At 40.4% G+C, this 17,395-nt stretch overlaps 1 protein-coding gene across 3 annotated transcripts in view; it reads left to right on the top strand.

The window, feature by feature from the left end:
• LOC144531561 (electrogenic sodium bicarbonate cotransporter 1-like) overlaps positions 1 to 17,395 on the top strand; it is a 42,021-nt gene that overhangs the window by 9,791 nt on the left and 14,835 nt on the right. For all 3 annotated transcript variants that reach the window (XM_078271782.1, XM_078271780.1, XM_078271781.1), the window contains 7 exons: positions 4,676 to 4,808; positions 6,436 to 6,596; positions 7,749 to 7,928; positions 8,857 to 8,933; positions 10,115 to 10,272; positions 10,411 to 10,498; positions 14,295 to 14,449. In XM_078271782.1, the coding sequence (XP_078127908.1) occupies positions 4,676 to 4,808; positions 6,436 to 6,596; positions 7,749 to 7,928; positions 8,857 to 8,933; positions 10,115 to 10,272; positions 10,411 to 10,498; positions 14,295 to 14,449 (952 nt within the window). The remainder of the gene's footprint in view (positions 1 to 4,675; positions 4,809 to 6,435; positions 6,597 to 7,748; positions 7,929 to 8,856; positions 8,934 to 10,114; positions 10,273 to 10,410; positions 10,499 to 14,294; positions 14,450 to 17,395) is intronic.

The following is a 17,395-nucleotide window of genomic DNA, read 5'->3' as shown; positions in this document are numbered from 1 at the left end:
AGAATTTTAAAGACACCATAAAGAAGCTTTAGCTTTTTCAGGCAACGTGTGCGGACAAGCGTGCATTACGCAACGGGCTCTTTCTGTAGATATACAGAAGAGAAATCCCTAAGTTAATTGGCAGTGGGAGCATAGTTTTAGGGGTGGGATTAAATAAGAAGGGGTGGGATTCAATAAGTGTATACTTCATCCCACTCCTGCAAAAAACAAGTGTTTTGTTCTATCTATGTTATCTATCTATATTATTTTCTGAATGACCTGATTTTCTGTTTTCTTTTACATGAGAGAGAGAGAGAGAGAGAGATCTTGTAGAGCAGCAGATACACCAGGAAACTAATGGATGCCAAAATAGTGATTTAACGTAAACGGGGACAATGGTTTAGCAGAGGAAACGCGGAGAAAGAAGCTCTTGTGTGTAATTGTTTGGGCAAAAATCAAACCTCAGTGAGAAGTATTTTATGTGTACTTTTGTTATTTGTTGTGCTGCATTGAGCTGTTGTGACAAGTGAATTTCCCCACTGTGGAATCAATAACGCCTATCTTATCTTAAGTAGATGCTTCTAAATGGATTTGGGAAATTAGACTGTACATTAAACTGTGTGGGACGGATCACGGCGGGATGGGAGTATATCTGGCATCAGGGGTGGTGTTACGAGGACGCCTGTTTCATCATCGGGCAGTCTGTTTTTTTTTTTTGTTTGTTTTTTTGTTTTTTTTATATTCAGCAGCTCATACCATCTGGTGTTGTGATATATGATTGTTCACTCAACATTTATTCAGGACCTCAGTTACATGTAGATCTCTTTTCACAAACTGGATGCAGATCAGTAAATGAGGTGAGAACGCTGAGGCGTTTGCTGTATATGGAACTTTATTAGTTTTAATATCGGTCAAACGGGAACTACATTGGGCCTCTTTCGTCCTCTGCACCTGGAATGCGTTTCCCCACCTATGGTTCGATCACACCTTCCTCAGTCATGCCGGCATCAGTTCAGACTCCCGGCAGCAGACGAGCACTTGAGTAATCCTCTGACGCTGTAATCCTCCTTTGTTACGTCTCCTGCTCAGGTGTTAACCAGCCTGGGTGCTTAGTCATCCGAAGGTGCCATGGTATGATAAGAGCTTTGCACAATTGAATCTGTATAGATGTCGTAGGCCCTGTCTGATAACGGCTTTACAACTTTTTACTTTTCAGTTAGGCATTATCACCGTTGTAAAACTTTTAAAAGTTGTTTATTTCGTCATTAGTGGCGAAGCAGTCAAAGTTACAGATATAAGCCTGTTCCTTTTAAAGGTTTTTTACTAATCGTTGTGGTCTTAAATGAATGCCCTTAATTTTTACTCTGTAGCATTTTATGGTTGTATGATTCAAACATGGCCACACACACAGACTCATACTTCTTTCTCATCCTACGGTATCTCTGCAGAAGATCATCTGAGCTGTAAATAGTCTTAGTATGGTTGAATGAGAGGACAGACCCTACTGTATGATGACGCTAGAGCCACTGTTGGGATAAACATTTGTCTCTTGTTGACGAGAGACAACAAGAGACAAGAGTTTTATTTTAGATTTTTGCTCTTTTATTTAGTGAGGAGGCATGTTGCCTCTCGCTAACTTGCTTTTATCCTTCTACTGTCCCTAATAACTCGTTTGCTTCCACCACAAGCCCACTATGGGTAATTGGCATGTCTCCTTGTAAAGGTTTTGTAATGAGATCCCTGAAAGCAGCACGTGTGACGATGTCAAGGAAGTGGGGATGGTTTGTCAGAGATAATAGTCCAAGACTTTGATGTGTGCGTTCAGGCTGACATGTGCCAGACAGGAAAAGCCCCAATTCAAAAAGCCCCAATTCAAAACACACACACACACACACACACACACACACACAGACACAGTGCTACAGAGCCCTTCACTTGTTGGATTTTCTGCTGTTTTTCCCTCCATATAAATCCCCATAATCCTGTTGACTCTGGCAAACCATGTGGAGCTGTCCACTTAAAGGTTGTGTGGGACCACAACAAAGGCCTGGTTTTCATTGATAACACCAGTTGTGAGACTTAAGAGTTGTGTGTACACCATGTGGCTTCGATACGTGTTGCGGTAAGTCAGGTTCTTTCAGGCGGCCAGACAGCAGAAAGGGCCCCCGAGGCCATGACGACAACTGAAAGATCTCTTGTGTTTTTGTTTTGGGCTTTTTGTTTTTGCGTTGGTGGATGACGTCAGCGTGTGTGTCACATAATAAAGCTGATACACAAGATGGGGAGACACTGATGCCAGTGTTTCCAACACACAGATCTTGACCTTCATGTGGCTTAACATTAGATTTCTCACTACAGTAGAAGAGTTCCAACTGTGCTATTTTTGAAAACAACCTAAATAAAGCTTAGGTGTGCTGTGTTGGAATTAAAAGATTACAGGCACTGTTCCATCGTCGAGGTATCCACCTGTGGAATCCTGACTGGTACATTAAGAGAAAGCTGCATAAATAGCCTCTTGTGATTTACCACTTAACTCCACTTTGTTTCATGACTTCGCACTTGCACTCCATAAGTTTCCTAGAAGTTGGGGCTGAACGATTTGGGGAAATACAATCTAATTGCGATTTTTCTGCCAGATATTGTGGTTACGATTCGATTAGCGTAGTTATTTATTTTAGCTAAAGTGTAGCTAATGTTCAATATTCACTGCGTAACTGCTAAAACATGTCATGGAGCATCAAAGCTGCTCTATATTCTTATGCAAGGATGAGAATACACATGGAACATTTAACAGTCAAACACAGAATATTTATATCAGTTCTTTCCTGTAAACTGAAATGTCAGATATGCCTCAGTTTAATAGCAGCATCTATATATGGCTCCTTCTACGATCATGTTAAAGTATTTAAAAAAAAAAAAAAATCTGTTTCTGTAAACAATCTGTGATATGTATTATTCCATCATTTATCTCATGAAAAAAAAACACTAAATATAATAATAAAAAAAGAGGAATAAAAAATGTTAAACCAAATTTTACACTAAACTTTAAACTAAATATTGCATGTTCGATTAATGGCGGTCTTCACGATTAGCTAATCGCATACTTTCAAATTCCGATTTGGGAACAATTCATGGTTCAGCCCTACTAGAAGTGTTAACAAGAACAAATCGTTCTTCTTACAATGGATAACCTATTATAGACTGCATCTAAAACATTGGGGCTCTCCTTATTGTTGTGTAATTGGGACTTTATTAGGAAATCCTGGGGCCATAGCTAGCTCTTTATGTCTTGAATTCCTGAAGGGGAGGATGAGAATTTAGTGGAAATGATCAATATTTACAAGTCACTTTTGTTTTGACACGGATCTTAGCACACCATTCTCAGAAGGAAGTAAAAGGTAGAAGTTCTTACTCACCAGGGAGTGTTTTTCAAATGTTTTCTTTCCAGCTAAAATACCTGTACTTTTATTTATGGGTTCAAGCAGGTCACCAGGTACCTGTCATGCTGTATAGAGGCTGTATTGTTCTCCTCTAGACTAATTACTCAGATTATTTAATCTTCCTGCTGTTTCTTGGAAGTCTAATGGTGAATATATTTATATTTCAGTATTACTTGGCTTCCATGGACTTCTGTTTCCCTGAATAGTTTGGTTATTGTTGATTGTATTATTCCTTGAGACTATACAATTGTCTAGTCTTGTCTCATTGTTATTACTCAGCCAGAGAGATGTACTCTGTATTTGACTTATTTGCAGAGGAAATGAAACCCCAATATTATGAAAATATAGCAGCGTAAAGCCAGACTATATCTCGTACAACAATGCGCGTGGCCTATTTCTTACCTAAGGTAAGTTCATGCACATTGTGCATTCAGAGCGTACGTCAGTCAGCAGTCGCATATACTCCTAGTATAAGTAACGCAGGGCTCCAGACTGCGACGCATTTTGCGACCAAAATTTGAGAGTGTGCGACTGAATTTTACATCCAGTCGCACATGTGCGACCAGTAAATTTGCCCCCTTTTTTTACACGTTAAACGTCGAAATTTCGGTACGTGAGAGCGCGTAAGCTCAAGCTTATCTGTCCTCTCTGAAAACTGACAGAGAGCGGAGCTCTGACACAAACTCACACACTCGCACACACATGCACAGCTGCGGACGGTGCAAACTACGTCGGCTCTGCAGTTCTGTTGAAGTCACAGTGAGTCACGGAAATGCCGATAAAGTGGTTTCAAGTGTGGTTACAGTTTTTCAAAACTTCACGCAGACAGCGTTTGCTGCGATATGATATTAATCATAATGAAAGCGTTCGCGGTATATATATATATATATATATATATATACATATTATTTTCATGACAATGATGGTGCTGTCGGTTAACCTTCTATGTTGCATCTTCAAAAGTGACACTGAATTTGAAACAGCACACTGTAACTTCTGCATCTATTATCAAAGTATTTATTAGTAATACAGTGGAAATTAGTAGAAATCTGAATATTTGGTTAACATGTTGATTTACGGTGTGTGTCCCTAAATTTTCTGGTTGCGCCCCTAAAATTTTCAGTTGGGGGCCACTGTGCTCCTAGTGAAAAAAGTTAGTCTGGAGCCCTGTGTTTGTCGGCTGTTTTCTTGGGCATCAAATAAAGTCAAGCAGGATTGATTTGCTGGTCCCTAACTTGCCCTTGTTCTCCCTGCAGTTTCTCCAGCTGAGAGGATCAGGTTTATCCTGGGAGAGGAGGACGATGGCCCCCCACCCCCTCAGCTCTTCACCGAGCTGGACGAGCTCCTGGCTGTGGACGGCCAGGAGATGGAGTGGACGGAGACAGCCAGGTGAGCCCCTGACCGAGCCAAATGGCTTTTTTTAAGCCAGACATGCGATCTGTCAAACCCACCCCCACTCCTTTTTACCTTAAGAGCCATTGGCAGTGTAGTCAAAAATGTCTTACTTCACAATCCCGGTGCAGTCAGCGGAACACAATCGCTTATGAACAACCGTGCTTTGTGTGTGTAGGGAAATGGGCCGAACTCTGGTGAACTCCCAGTCTGCTCTTATCTGATTGAGATCTGTAGTACCTGCCTCTGTAAGACCAGGAAAAGGCAGAAACTTCCACATGGCCAGAACAAGACCTAATGTTACAGTTGGCTCTGGAGCACATGATGCAATGGATATCATTACACCGTTTAATGGTTCCCTATGTTAATGTCCAAAGTGGCTTTTACCTAGTTCTGTAAAGTCCAACATGTGACATGTTTGTCTTCTCTTTTTTTTTTTTTTTTCTTTCTTTGTGATAGAGGAAGCTGTAATCCCATTGAAAGTAAGTCAGTGAAAGGCACATCTGGGTCTGAGGGATACACAGTTGTGCCACATATTGGCTAGCAAGTAGGGCAAAGGCCCATTCATGTAATAGTTTTGGGAAAGCAGGGGTTGCATGAAAGGGAAGATAAATGAAGTCCTTGAGGTGGACAGTGTCTCTGTGGACAGGCTCCTTTCCTAGTGAAGACGGCTGGTCACAGGCGTGTGGACCAAAGCCAGAGGGATACTCTATCCCCAGAGGAAACCCCATCCTCAGGCCTCAGGAGAATGGCTCTTTTGTAAGGGTGACATGTGAGGCATTATTATTAAAAAGAAGCCTTGTCCCGGGTCTTACCTTAAAGGCTAAGCTCGTCCATGGTAGTGAAAAAGTCTCGTTTTCTCACATCAAGTGGTACAAAAGACTTGTCGCCAGTCCAGCATGCCGTGTATTTTCTCAAGTCTAGTGATTTATTTTTTTATTTCTACGCTGCACTGCATCCCCTATTCTTGCCTCGTGAACTGTGACCAGTTCAAAACACTGCAGGGTTGTTTTGTAAAGAAAAGAGAACCCATCTTGTCTCCTTTTGTTTTGTAGCCCGTATTTTATTTCTTTTTACTTTCAGGAGCCTGTTTGTGTATAGTCATTTTTTTTGGTCTGGGCCTTTTTTTTTTAGGAACAACTTACCAGAACTAGAACCAAGTTAACTAGCAATGATGAACACAGCAGTAATTGTACAAGCCTAGTACTCTTAAGTACTAGGGCTGCACGATATGAGGAAAATATCTAATTGCGATTATTTTTGACTGAAATTGCGGTGTGACTTACGATATTGGAGGGAATGATGATTTTGGTATCATTATTCTCATTTTCATTGAAAAATATTAAAATAAAATGATTATAGTGTGGATCTGTGCCAAACAAAGATGTTTTCTTTAGTCTGTAGGATGGGATTTGTAGGCCGGGACGTCTCTGCAGCACCACAATACTTCATTCAGAATGGTTTGACACATATTTTGCCTTTTAACAAATATTGCGCCCCGCCTGCAATTTGGATATTGCACTAGTCCATATTGCGATTTTGATAAAATTGCGATTAATTGCGCAGCCCTACTAAGTACATCTCAACCCTACTGCTGTGTCTTTTTGTCCTCCCCCCTGTCCAGATGGATCAAGTTTGAGGAGAAGGTAGAGAAGGGTGGCGAGCGCTGGAGCAAGCCTCACGTGGCCACGCTGTCCTTGCACAGCTTGATGGAACTGAAAGGGTGCATCGAGAAGGGCACCATCATGCTGGACCTGGAGGCCTCCACGCTGCCGCAGGTTGTCGGTAAGTGGGCTTGTCCAGAATACCGGTAGGGCTGTAATCAACCAAAGAAAATCTTGGTCGAGTGAAGTCCTGAAATTTCGACAAAAAATCGACTGCGGTGGGGGGGGGCGAAAAGAAAAAGAAGAAGAAAAAAGCGTTAGATTAATTAGCTGCGCAGTACTTGGTAGCCTTGTCCGCCTAAATGAATTATAAATAAACATAAAAAACTAGTAGGCTATTTTCAGTATATTAAATCGTTTTTTAACCTAATTATTTTGCACTGAAATGACACACTCGAGTCTGTCTGTCTGTCAGCTCTGACAGCGTTGCATCACGTGCACCTGCTCAATATCATAGCCTATGATTTCCGAAAATAGTACTATGTCAACTAGTGATATCAGCACAAGACCTGTTGAGGAATATGCAACATAATACTATACAATAATATACAATAAGACAATTGTTTTTGTCATATGTTATAATAACTGACAGACACTGTCATTTCAGCAGCTCTGTGCATGTCCTTGCACAGAGCGAGGCTGAACATAGAAACAGACGGGGCAACCTAACGCAGACAAGTTAGCTTACCGTTTTTAGGTGATATGCCATGTTTGTAGTTGAGCTGTGATATGCAAACTGTTGCTTGCAAACTTTGCATTCGACTTTTTTACCATTATCTATTTTTGTAAAATGCTGCCACACTGCCGATGTCTTTGACATGGTAGAGGAGGACTGACTATAAATGAAACGCTCACGATTAAATAAATATTCAGCAAACCACCAGACCAAGGCCTTCTAGTACTTTCTTCATTCTGTCTCCAGTGGGTTGGGCTGATCCAAAAAGTGAAAACAAGGGGGGTGTTCTGAAGACAGACTGTTACATGTGAAACAGGGGTGCTCTGAAAACACCCCCCGTTAGCAGTTAGTGCTTTCCACCTGATGAAATTAACACGGCAAAAAATTATAAAAATAAATTCAAAAAAAAAAGAAAGAAATTAACACGGCAAAAAATCGACCAATCAGAATTTTGGTCGAGCCAGAACGTATCGACCAATAAATCGACTAGTCGACTGGGAGATTACAGCCCTAAATACCGGCACACTGTCGAAGGTTTTGAAGAACTTGAAGGGTGACTCAGTGTTGACCCTCAATCTCATCCCTTTTAATTAACAGAGATGATCACTGACAGCCAGATTGAGATTGGTCAATTGAAGGCGGACATGAAGGAGAAGGTCATGTACACGCTGCTACGGAAGCATCGTCACCAGACCAAGAAGTCCAACTTGCGCTCCCTTGCTGACATTGGCAAGAGTGTTTCCAGTGCAAGTAGGCTCTTTACCAACCAGGAGAATGGTAATGCGAAACCTCCTCTTTTTTTTTTATCCCTCTTAACCCAAACAATTCCACTTTTATTCTTTCTTATTTCCCATTTCTGATGTGGAATCCTAACACTAACTCCTGTTGTAGATTTGACTTTTCCTAATCATTTAACGTCATGTCTTTTCTCTGCTCCTCCTTTCCAACTTTGTTTTCCTTGTCTTTTTCCTTCTGTTTGGGTCTATGCTGTCTCTGACCCTCCTGCGTCTGGGGTGTTATAGTGCGCACCCCCCCTGAGCAGCACCCTGAGGCTTGTTTAAACCCACAAGACCCAGAGAAACCATGCGAGGTCATGAGGAGCGCCAGCATGGGATACCTCTGTAAGTGAGGCCACAGCACTCCTACTGACAGCAGCGCAGTTGGAACATACTACCATGTAGAACTAGCAGCATGGAGATTCCCAGTTGAACTATTTTTAGTCCATTACGTTAAAGTCTGGATGTTAATTCAGCGCTTCAAACTCTAGCAAGTCAGTGTAGAGACACACAAATCAAGCTTCACTTATGAACTCCCAGTCTACTTAACTAAATATTTAATTGGCAACGGAGAGCTAAAGTCGTAGACTCTGTTCCTTAACAGTCAGTAAATGGGCCGAGGTATAAATTCTCACTCATTTGCCAACAGTTGCCTAAGCATGTTTCTGTTGACACGCAGAAGCAGCAGAGCGAGGAAGCCCATGTATCCCAATTTACCTCTCTCTGGAGCGCCTGAAGGGAATGACCATCTGGCATTAGTCCTAAAGCTTAAGCCTTGCCACAATTAGTTTTCTAGCTCTCTTCATGTACTTTTCTGGTGCCTTTCTTTTCTTGCACTCTCGTCTCCCTCCCCTGCCAAAAATGTCTCATTTAAAGCTCTCCAGTCTCACACGGCCACCTTTTTGATCCAGTGTCTTACCTCTCCACAGGTAGCCCGACTACAGCCCACAGAAACCTCACCTCCAACAGCCTGAGTGACTTCTCTGACAAACCAGAGAAGGATCAGGTAATCTGTTTGTGTCTAGTTGTATTGTTGCATAGAGATTTGCAACTATTATGCAACCTAATAATAGATACTGCATCCATTCACATCCCCGTGGGTTTCTCACTGTTCGGTGCAACAAAACCTCACTGTCTTTGTCCTGTGAGTTTCTATTATCCACACATGCAGTTTCTCTCTCTGTCATGAGCGAGTAGCTAACAGTAATTTGGCTGTGTGTTCTACAGATACACCGTACACGGATGAAGGCTCACAGAGTTAAACTGTAACAGCTGGAATTGCTCTCCAGCAACAGTTAATGAAAGTGTAGATTTGTCCAAATTTGACATAACACCAAGGCCTTAGTTAATAATTTCCCTGCAACTAAGTTATTTCACCCAAAACTTGTGTGTACTTTGTGTAGGGCTGGGAACCAAAATCAATACTTTCTAGGCACCGACCGAATTGCCTCCTAAATGCCTCGTCATTAATTACCTAAGGAGTAAATCTCATCCGCGTCAGTAAGCCAATAAGCATGCAGCATACTTCTACCATGATCTAATAATGTCTGTGATTGGCTGTTTAGCGTTACTCATAGGCCTACTAGAGGCAGGCAGGTGAAATCTACGTTAAGCACAGAGACGGGGCTCACGTTGTGGGAGCTGAAAAATAAATAAAAAGATTTGTGCCCTAACGTGTAATGTTGTAATTTTCTTTTTGTTTTATAAATTGGTATCGAAAAAAAAAGAAGTATTTGTTTAGGAACCGGTATCGAAGTCACAGTTTTTAGTATCTGTACCAGTTTTGAAAATCTTTGAACGATACCCAGCCATCACATTGTGTATTCTGCATGGCAGTGTAGAGATGCAATTTCATAGGCTGTAGTAAAGTGTTTATTGTGTGGTATAAAGTCAAGCTGCACATAATTCTAGGAAAGGGTGGTCACTACCTGTACCAGTAACAACACCGTGTCAGTGTCTGCCTTGATACAACCACATTTTAATTACCACATTCATTTAAAATGTCACATCTCTCTTTCGTGTGTGTGTGTGTGTGTGTGTGTGTGTGTGTGTGTGTGTGTTTTTTTCTTCCTCTTCCTCTTATATCTTGTAACAAATAACTTGTATTCATTGTTACAATGCGGCCTGACATTTTAATTTGCTGACTTTGTCTTTTCTTTCCCTGCTCTGCTCTCTCTGTCCTAACAGCTGAAGAATAAGTTCATGAAAAAATTGCCCCGTGATGCAGAGGCATCAAACGTGCTGGTTGGAGAGGTGGATTTCCTGGAAACTCCCTTTGTGGCGTTTGTTCGTCTGCAGCAGGCCGTCATGCTTGGGGCTCTGACCGAGGTCCCTGTGCCCACAAGGTAGAGCCGCATCACTAACATCACTAAAAATAATTACCATCACTTCCAGTGATTGTCATAACGTCAATAAAAATCTGCCACTTCAAATTCTGACCTTGCAAAATGTGCCCTAACTTCTAATTTTCTATCCTTACTCAGATTTCTCTTTGTCCTGCTGGGTCCCAAAGGTAAAGCAAAGTCCTATCATGAAATTGGAAGAGCCATTGCCACCCTGATGTCAGATGAGGTACTTTACTAATTAACATTCACTCTTAAAACTGTGCAGGGAGATTTGTCTGGTTTTAATGTGAGGTTGTCTACTTGTATTAAGGAATTCCCTTGGGTGCCAAGTGTTTCAAATATTGAGTGATTTATTTAGTTTATTGAAGCAAAATTATTGAACATTTTTCTTCGATCAGTAAAGCACGAGGACTGACCCAGAACACTAAATAGATCCTCTTTAAGCTCTGATTGGACTAATTAAACCCTGATTGGTTGTGAACCTGAGATAATAGCATTTTGAGTTTCTAGCCTGGGAATGTAGGATACCGATTCTTATCTCTCCACTCGGTCTAAAGGCAGTAAATGAATTACTTATAAACTGCATTATAGTAAGAACAAGACGACGAGTCTGCCGCCATGCTTAGTATGTTCCATTTACCTCGGAACTCGGAAGCCGAAGCTGGGAATGACATCACACCCGAGTTGAATGCGTTCCATTTACACGTCGGATTTTCATTGTTTTCATTAGCTCTAGCCAGGTTAGCCATTGTTAGCAATGCCAGTTTATAACAACGCATTATGCTGTTTTTTTGTGAATACAAACAGCGTAACCTGTCCACAGATAGAAGATGGACAGCAGTGTGTGTACCACTGATTTAGTGAGACACAAATACCACACAAGTGCTTATAACTGTATGTTACCACTGCTATCACAACTGTTGCTGCACGGAGCAGCCATGTTGGATTTTTAGCTCGGGGTACTCTGTGGTTGCCTGAGTTCCAAGCTCGGAAATCCGAGGTCAGGGGCCGTGTTTCCGACTTTGACCTCGGAAAATCCGACTCCCGAGTACAAATGGAACACACTTTTTGAGCTAAATGCTAACATCAGCACGCTCACAATGACAATGCTAGCAAGTTTTAGCAGGTATCTATATATATATATATATAAAATGTTTACCATATTAACCATCTTAGTTTAGCGTGCTAGCATGCTAACATTTGCTTATTAGTGCTAAACGCAAAGTACAGCGGAGGCTGTATGTCATTACTTTGCAGGTGCATGGAACTTTGGCTAGATGTAAAAGTTAAGGAATAATAATCACAATTCAACCTTGTAGGGAACATGAATGTCACCAAATTTCATGGCTAGCCATCAACTACTATCCAATAGTTTTCGAGACACTTCACTCAAAACCACAAACCTCACGGTGGCACTAGAGAAATAGGATTACACCTCCTACAGTACTTGTCCTCGTGCCAAATGTCTCAGCTCTCTGGATATTGCTGTATTAATCATCACAGCAGTTTGCCTGACCAGTCCTGTTGGCAGTGAACAACTTATAGCTTAATAGTTAAGCTGTGTTTTGAAGTTGTGGGAGACAAAATTAGTTTTGTTGTCGGCAGAATAAATGCAATACAATAAGTCAAACAAACCATACAATACAGGTTTTTCAAATATATTGTTAGCTTTGTCTCCTTTGTGTCCCTGGTGTGTATCTCCTGACTTAACCCCTCTGTGTTGTCAGGAATGTTAACAGACCGCTCATGATGTTCTTAACTCTGAGAGCACCTTACCCACAAATTCCCACAGGCCTCAGCGCTCTTCCCAGTATATCTTGTATGTCAACACTGCAGGATGGGAAGTGTTTTTCCAGGATTTCCTCTAGTTAAACTTTACCCTCTCAGCTCTTCTGTGATGAGCGGCGTCACCTGCTTATCAGATGTTTTTGAATCAGCAGCCCTTTAGCACTCTGTCTGCATGTTCCTGTGGCCCCGGCGTGCACACAACTAATGACTCAATCTTTGTGTACGTTGTGGAAAAGTTTAGAAAGTGATTGGTTGTTAATATTATATTAGTGAGGTTGCAATAGTTGACTATTCCAATGCCATACTGCACTCTGTGCCGGTAATCATAAAAGCGAATATTTGGCTCATTGAATTGCACATTTTGTTGTTTTTCTACTCAAGCCCTGCATTAATAATTTAAGGACATCTTGGATTAGTGATTGGCTGATTTCTTTTTCTTTTTTTTTCTTCAAATATTTTTATCTTGTTATTTTGTTGAACAAATACACAAATTTGTACAGCGTCTACCTATGACAGAGAAGATACTATGGAAGAAAAAAAAATACAGTCCATTCCCTAATCCCTCCCCCAAACCTCATCTAACAGCCGGTACTTGAACACACACACACACACACACACACACACACACACACACACACACACACACACACACACACACACACACACACACACACACACACACACAGTCTAGAGCAGTGTTTCTCAAATGGGAGTACATTGGAGTACTGCAGGGGCTATGTGAATTTTTTGACAAATGCTAATTTAAAAATATGTCATGCATTATTCTGAAAATAATTATACTATAACAATGAATGATCTCAGTGATGGATTCTAAACATTTGAAACAGAGTTGTATTGTACCTGTATTGATTTGCGCTGGTCAGGGGGTACTTTATGGAGGATGTATTTATTCATAATTCAAATTGAAAGTCCAAAGAGAAAACGAAGCGAGATCAAATTGAAAATAGTATTATTTTACTAGGAAAAATCATGCCATAATTAAATGTGAAAAGTAAAAGCTTAGATGGAAATACTTAAATTAAAATCTCAAATAGAAAAAAAGAAATCATTTTATTTTAGCCTTTCCCTTTTATAATTTTCAATTTGACATTTTATCTTTTGAATTTAATGTTGGCATAATCATGCTCCTGTTGTTGTTGCTCCTCCTGCTGCTACTACGGCAAACTCCTGATCTACATTCTAGAATTGATTATTATTATTATCATCTATTTCACCACTAAATTCATTTCTGAGACTGTTTTATGCGAGAAATTAACTGTGTACAGTTTGAATATGGGCAGTTTTACAAAAATTGATGGCCAATTGCACATTTGCTCTGATATGTTGTCGGACTTGGAAGCTCCAGTCTTAGGTGACAGCCAGCTTGCGGTGGCCGGGATCGCTTGCTTACTGGTCGGCCAGTAATACTCACAGCAGCCGCTGTCAGCTGGAAGTGGTTTCAGACACCCCCCCACCAGCCGTTGGGCCACGCCTCCTCATTTAAATTGACATCTGTCACTTCTAAATGAAAAGCTTAATGTTAAATCGAAATGTGAAAGGTGAATCTTAAAAAGTCAATGTCAAATATAAAACCTAAAATTCAAAAGATAAAATGTCAAATTGAAAATTATAAAGGGGAAAGGCTAAAATAAAGTGATTTCTTTTTTTTCTAGTTGAGATTTTAATTTAAGTATTTCCATTTAAGCTTTTACATTTCACATTTAATTATGGCATGATTTTTCCTAGTAGCGTAGTAAAATAATACTATTTTTAATTTGATCTTGCTTCGTTTTCTCTTTGGACTCTCAATTTGAATTATGAATAAATACATCCTCCTTAGTACTTGGCTTAAAAAACAATTCAAAGGGGGTACATTATTGAAATAACTTTGAGAACCACTGGTCTAGAGAACATAATGTAAATACTTAGATAAGTAAATAGCTGATAGTAATCTCAAAATGAAATCGAAAACAGACAAGTAAGAGAAAAGGTACATAAAGAAAGGAAATAACAGCTTTAATTATGTGACTGAAAATAATAGAACAGCGAACCAATGTAAAACAGGGAGAGAAGGAGAGTGCTAGTCTAAATTGACTAGAGACTCTGAAAGTGTGCCAGAAAAGCTCCCTACACACACACACACACACACACACACACACACACACACACACCTTTTTGAATGTGTTGTTGTTTGGCTGATTTCTAATAGGTTGGCTATGTTTGTTTGCTGCCAGGTGTTCCATGATATTGCCTATAAAGCGAAGGACAGGCAGGACCTGCTTGCCGGTATCGACGAGTTCCTGGATGAGGTCATAGTGCTGCCGCCCGGAGAGTGGGACCCTGACATCAGGATAGAGCCACCCAAGTCTCTGCCCTCCTCAGACAAAAGGTCCGCTCTAATCCACACAACCTCATCCAAATGAATGAAGTCACTGCACATACAATCTATCCAGTGTGTAACATTATAGCAAAAGACAAAATCTTCCCCACATCACCTCATTCTGTTTTTCTTAAAGCGAGATTCTCTAACGTTTTTGTAAACAGCGGCTAAAAATAATTATTGGAAGATGTTAAATGCAAAACTACTGTTTGGCTTTAAGGCTGAAATGCTGAGCTACTCTAACGGTAGCACAAGTGCAGATATGTTTTAAAGTCAGAGAATGGACTCGGTAACGTTTGTTTTCAGCAATATTTACCTGAAGTTTCTTAACCCCCCTGAGTGTATTGAATTAAGCAAAGGTGCATTTTAATATCTTATGAATGTAGCTTTCCACTCATAAGAAGAAAAGTGTTATCTCTTCTCTCAAAAGTTAAATAATCTCCCTTTTAATCCCGCTAACATTTTAATGTGAGTGATAACTGAATACAAAATGTCGCAGTCAGATAAAAAAAAAAACGTAGACTAAGCCTAGGTGCTATATTATATTATGTACACGTGTCACAAAGTTCAGAACAATGTGTCTTATGGAACAATCCGCTCCCGATCGTTTTGTGTGGTTCGTATCTTATAATCGACCGGCTTGACCTCTGTGACTTGACTCTGAAATCAGTTACGAGCGCTCAGAGAACAAAATGACACCAAACACAGTGCAGTTAAACAATGTTCTCAAGGTTTAATGGGACACAAAAGAATATACACATTTTCTAGCAATCGCTCCATTCACTTTGATAACGTGAGAGTAGATAGATTAAGAAGGGGCACCAGAGGAAAGGAGGATTCATTCAAGGTAGGTTTGTGCAGATAATTCCTCAGGAAGGTAAACGGTGTAAGAATTTATGATACTAATTCAAGTCAGATGTGGAAGGCCTGGGTCAGAGTTTTCACAGAATGGAATTTAACAGGTTAACACCAGTTGCCCTCTTTTATCCTGACAAGAATAACTAAACTAAAACCTTCCGTTCTTGGATCATGTTTACTTAGTTCAGGGTTATGTTAAACGAGCCCTTTTCTTATTGCATATAGGATTACACACTTATCTGCATGCATCCACAAAGCCCGCTGCCTGACAGGAAGCTACTTGAGGAAAAGAGACTCACCCAAATCGGTGAGATCGCTGACAGGGGTCAAAGGGCACACACATGGAGCCAAATGTTCCAGCTCACATGTGGCTGGAGATGGGTCAAAGACTCGCTAAACATGTATGACAGAGCTTCAGTCAACAGGCATTTACACACAACTTCAAGCCAAGTTTTAGACTCTCCTGATTTTTGTTGAACTCTTGTCCTTTTTATAATTGTTCATTTTAGGGCTGCAACTAACGATTATTTTCATAGTCGATTTAATCTGTTTAATATTTTCTCGATTAATCGATTAGTTGTTTGGTCTCTAAAATGTCAGAAAATTGTGAAAAATGTGGATCAGTGTTTCCCAAAAGCCCAAGATGACGTCCTCAAATGTCTCGTTTTGTCCACAACTCAAAGATATTCAGTTTACTGTCACAGAGGAGAGAAGAAACTAGAAAATATTCACATTTAAGAAGCTGGAATCACAGAATTCTTTTACTTTTTGTCTTAAAAAATAACTCAAACCGACTAATCGAATATCAAAATAGTTGCCGATTAATTTAAAAGTTGACAACTAATCGATTAATCTTTCCAGCTCTAGTTCATTTTAGGCCCAAACTCTGGCAATATTCTCCAGAAATTATATAAGTAACCCTCATCAGCCCATGCAAAAGCAGATGCGGTTGTTGAGTGGTAATTCTTTCTGATTTAGGAAGGTGGACTTCTGCTTCTAATTCTACCTCAGTAATCTCAGGGAGCGCCTTTTGTAATAAATAAAAGATAATCCTTCTAATAACACTGAGCAGTCTTCTTGGAACAAGACACAATAACAGGGTTCTCCCCAGGGTTTGGTGCTTTCTCACAAAGTGCCAGAAAATCAGTCAAGCACGGCGGCTTAGTCACAACAGTGTCACCCATGATCATAGATGGAAAAGCGTCTGTCTGAGCTATCTGCTCTTCATCAGCCTCATCTGAGTTTTGAAGTTTAAATTAGATTCTGCTTAGAATACAGCACTGTAACAGGTTTCACTGGTGACTCTAATCCCATAATGGTATACACACTGCGACCATTTTGGATCTCCCATTTCCGCATCCCACATGTTATTCATCCATTTCATGTGAAAAGGGTTAAATGAACCTTTCCTTGAATATGAATGTCTAATTTAGGGTGTGATGACTCTGTCCAGCCTTAGAGATTATCTACAAAAGGATCAGTGTAAAATCTACCACAGACTGGAGTAACAAAACACTAAAGAGTTTCATCTGGATCTTAATTAAATAGCTGAATTAGAGTCATATTAGCCTCTTTTGCATTTTTTGGTACTTAAGGTTTATCGTCATATGTTATTGTGTCAACAGAAGCCCATGTAGGTTCTTTTTTCTCTGTGACTTACCCATTCCCGTCTCCCTAAGAAGCAACTCCACAAGAAATCAAGCCAGAGACCCTCTAAGTCCTTCCTTTCTCTTTTTTCTTTCCGTTTTTTTTCTTTCCGCTTGCATAGTGTGCAACTCAACACCCATATTTAAAACAGAAAAAAACACTGCAGTTTTTGTATTTCGCACAGGCAAACACCCTCCCGACATGCACATAATCCTTGGTGTGAAAATTGGCACCGGTTCCAAAAACACTAGAGTTAAAATAATTTCAGATATCTGCCAGTACACCATATCTGGGAGCGGGAAACACCCCACCCAAACCAGAAAGTACACTTACAGATCCTGGAGAGAGGCAGTCACACAAAGAATAACTTTAAAGCGACTCACCTCAGTGAAGGATCCAACACCAAGTTATTATGAAACAAATCTGATCCCAATTGTTCTGTGGTTCATA

Source organism: Sander vitreus, chromosome 16 (assembly GCF_031162955.1).
Source record: "Sander vitreus isolate 19-12246 chromosome 16, sanVit1, whole genome shotgun sequence".
NCBI lineage: Eukaryota > Metazoa > Chordata > Actinopteri > Perciformes > Percidae > Sander > Sander vitreus.
Note: the sequence above shows the minus strand (reverse complement) of the source record. Positions and strands in the feature narration are given on the sequence as shown.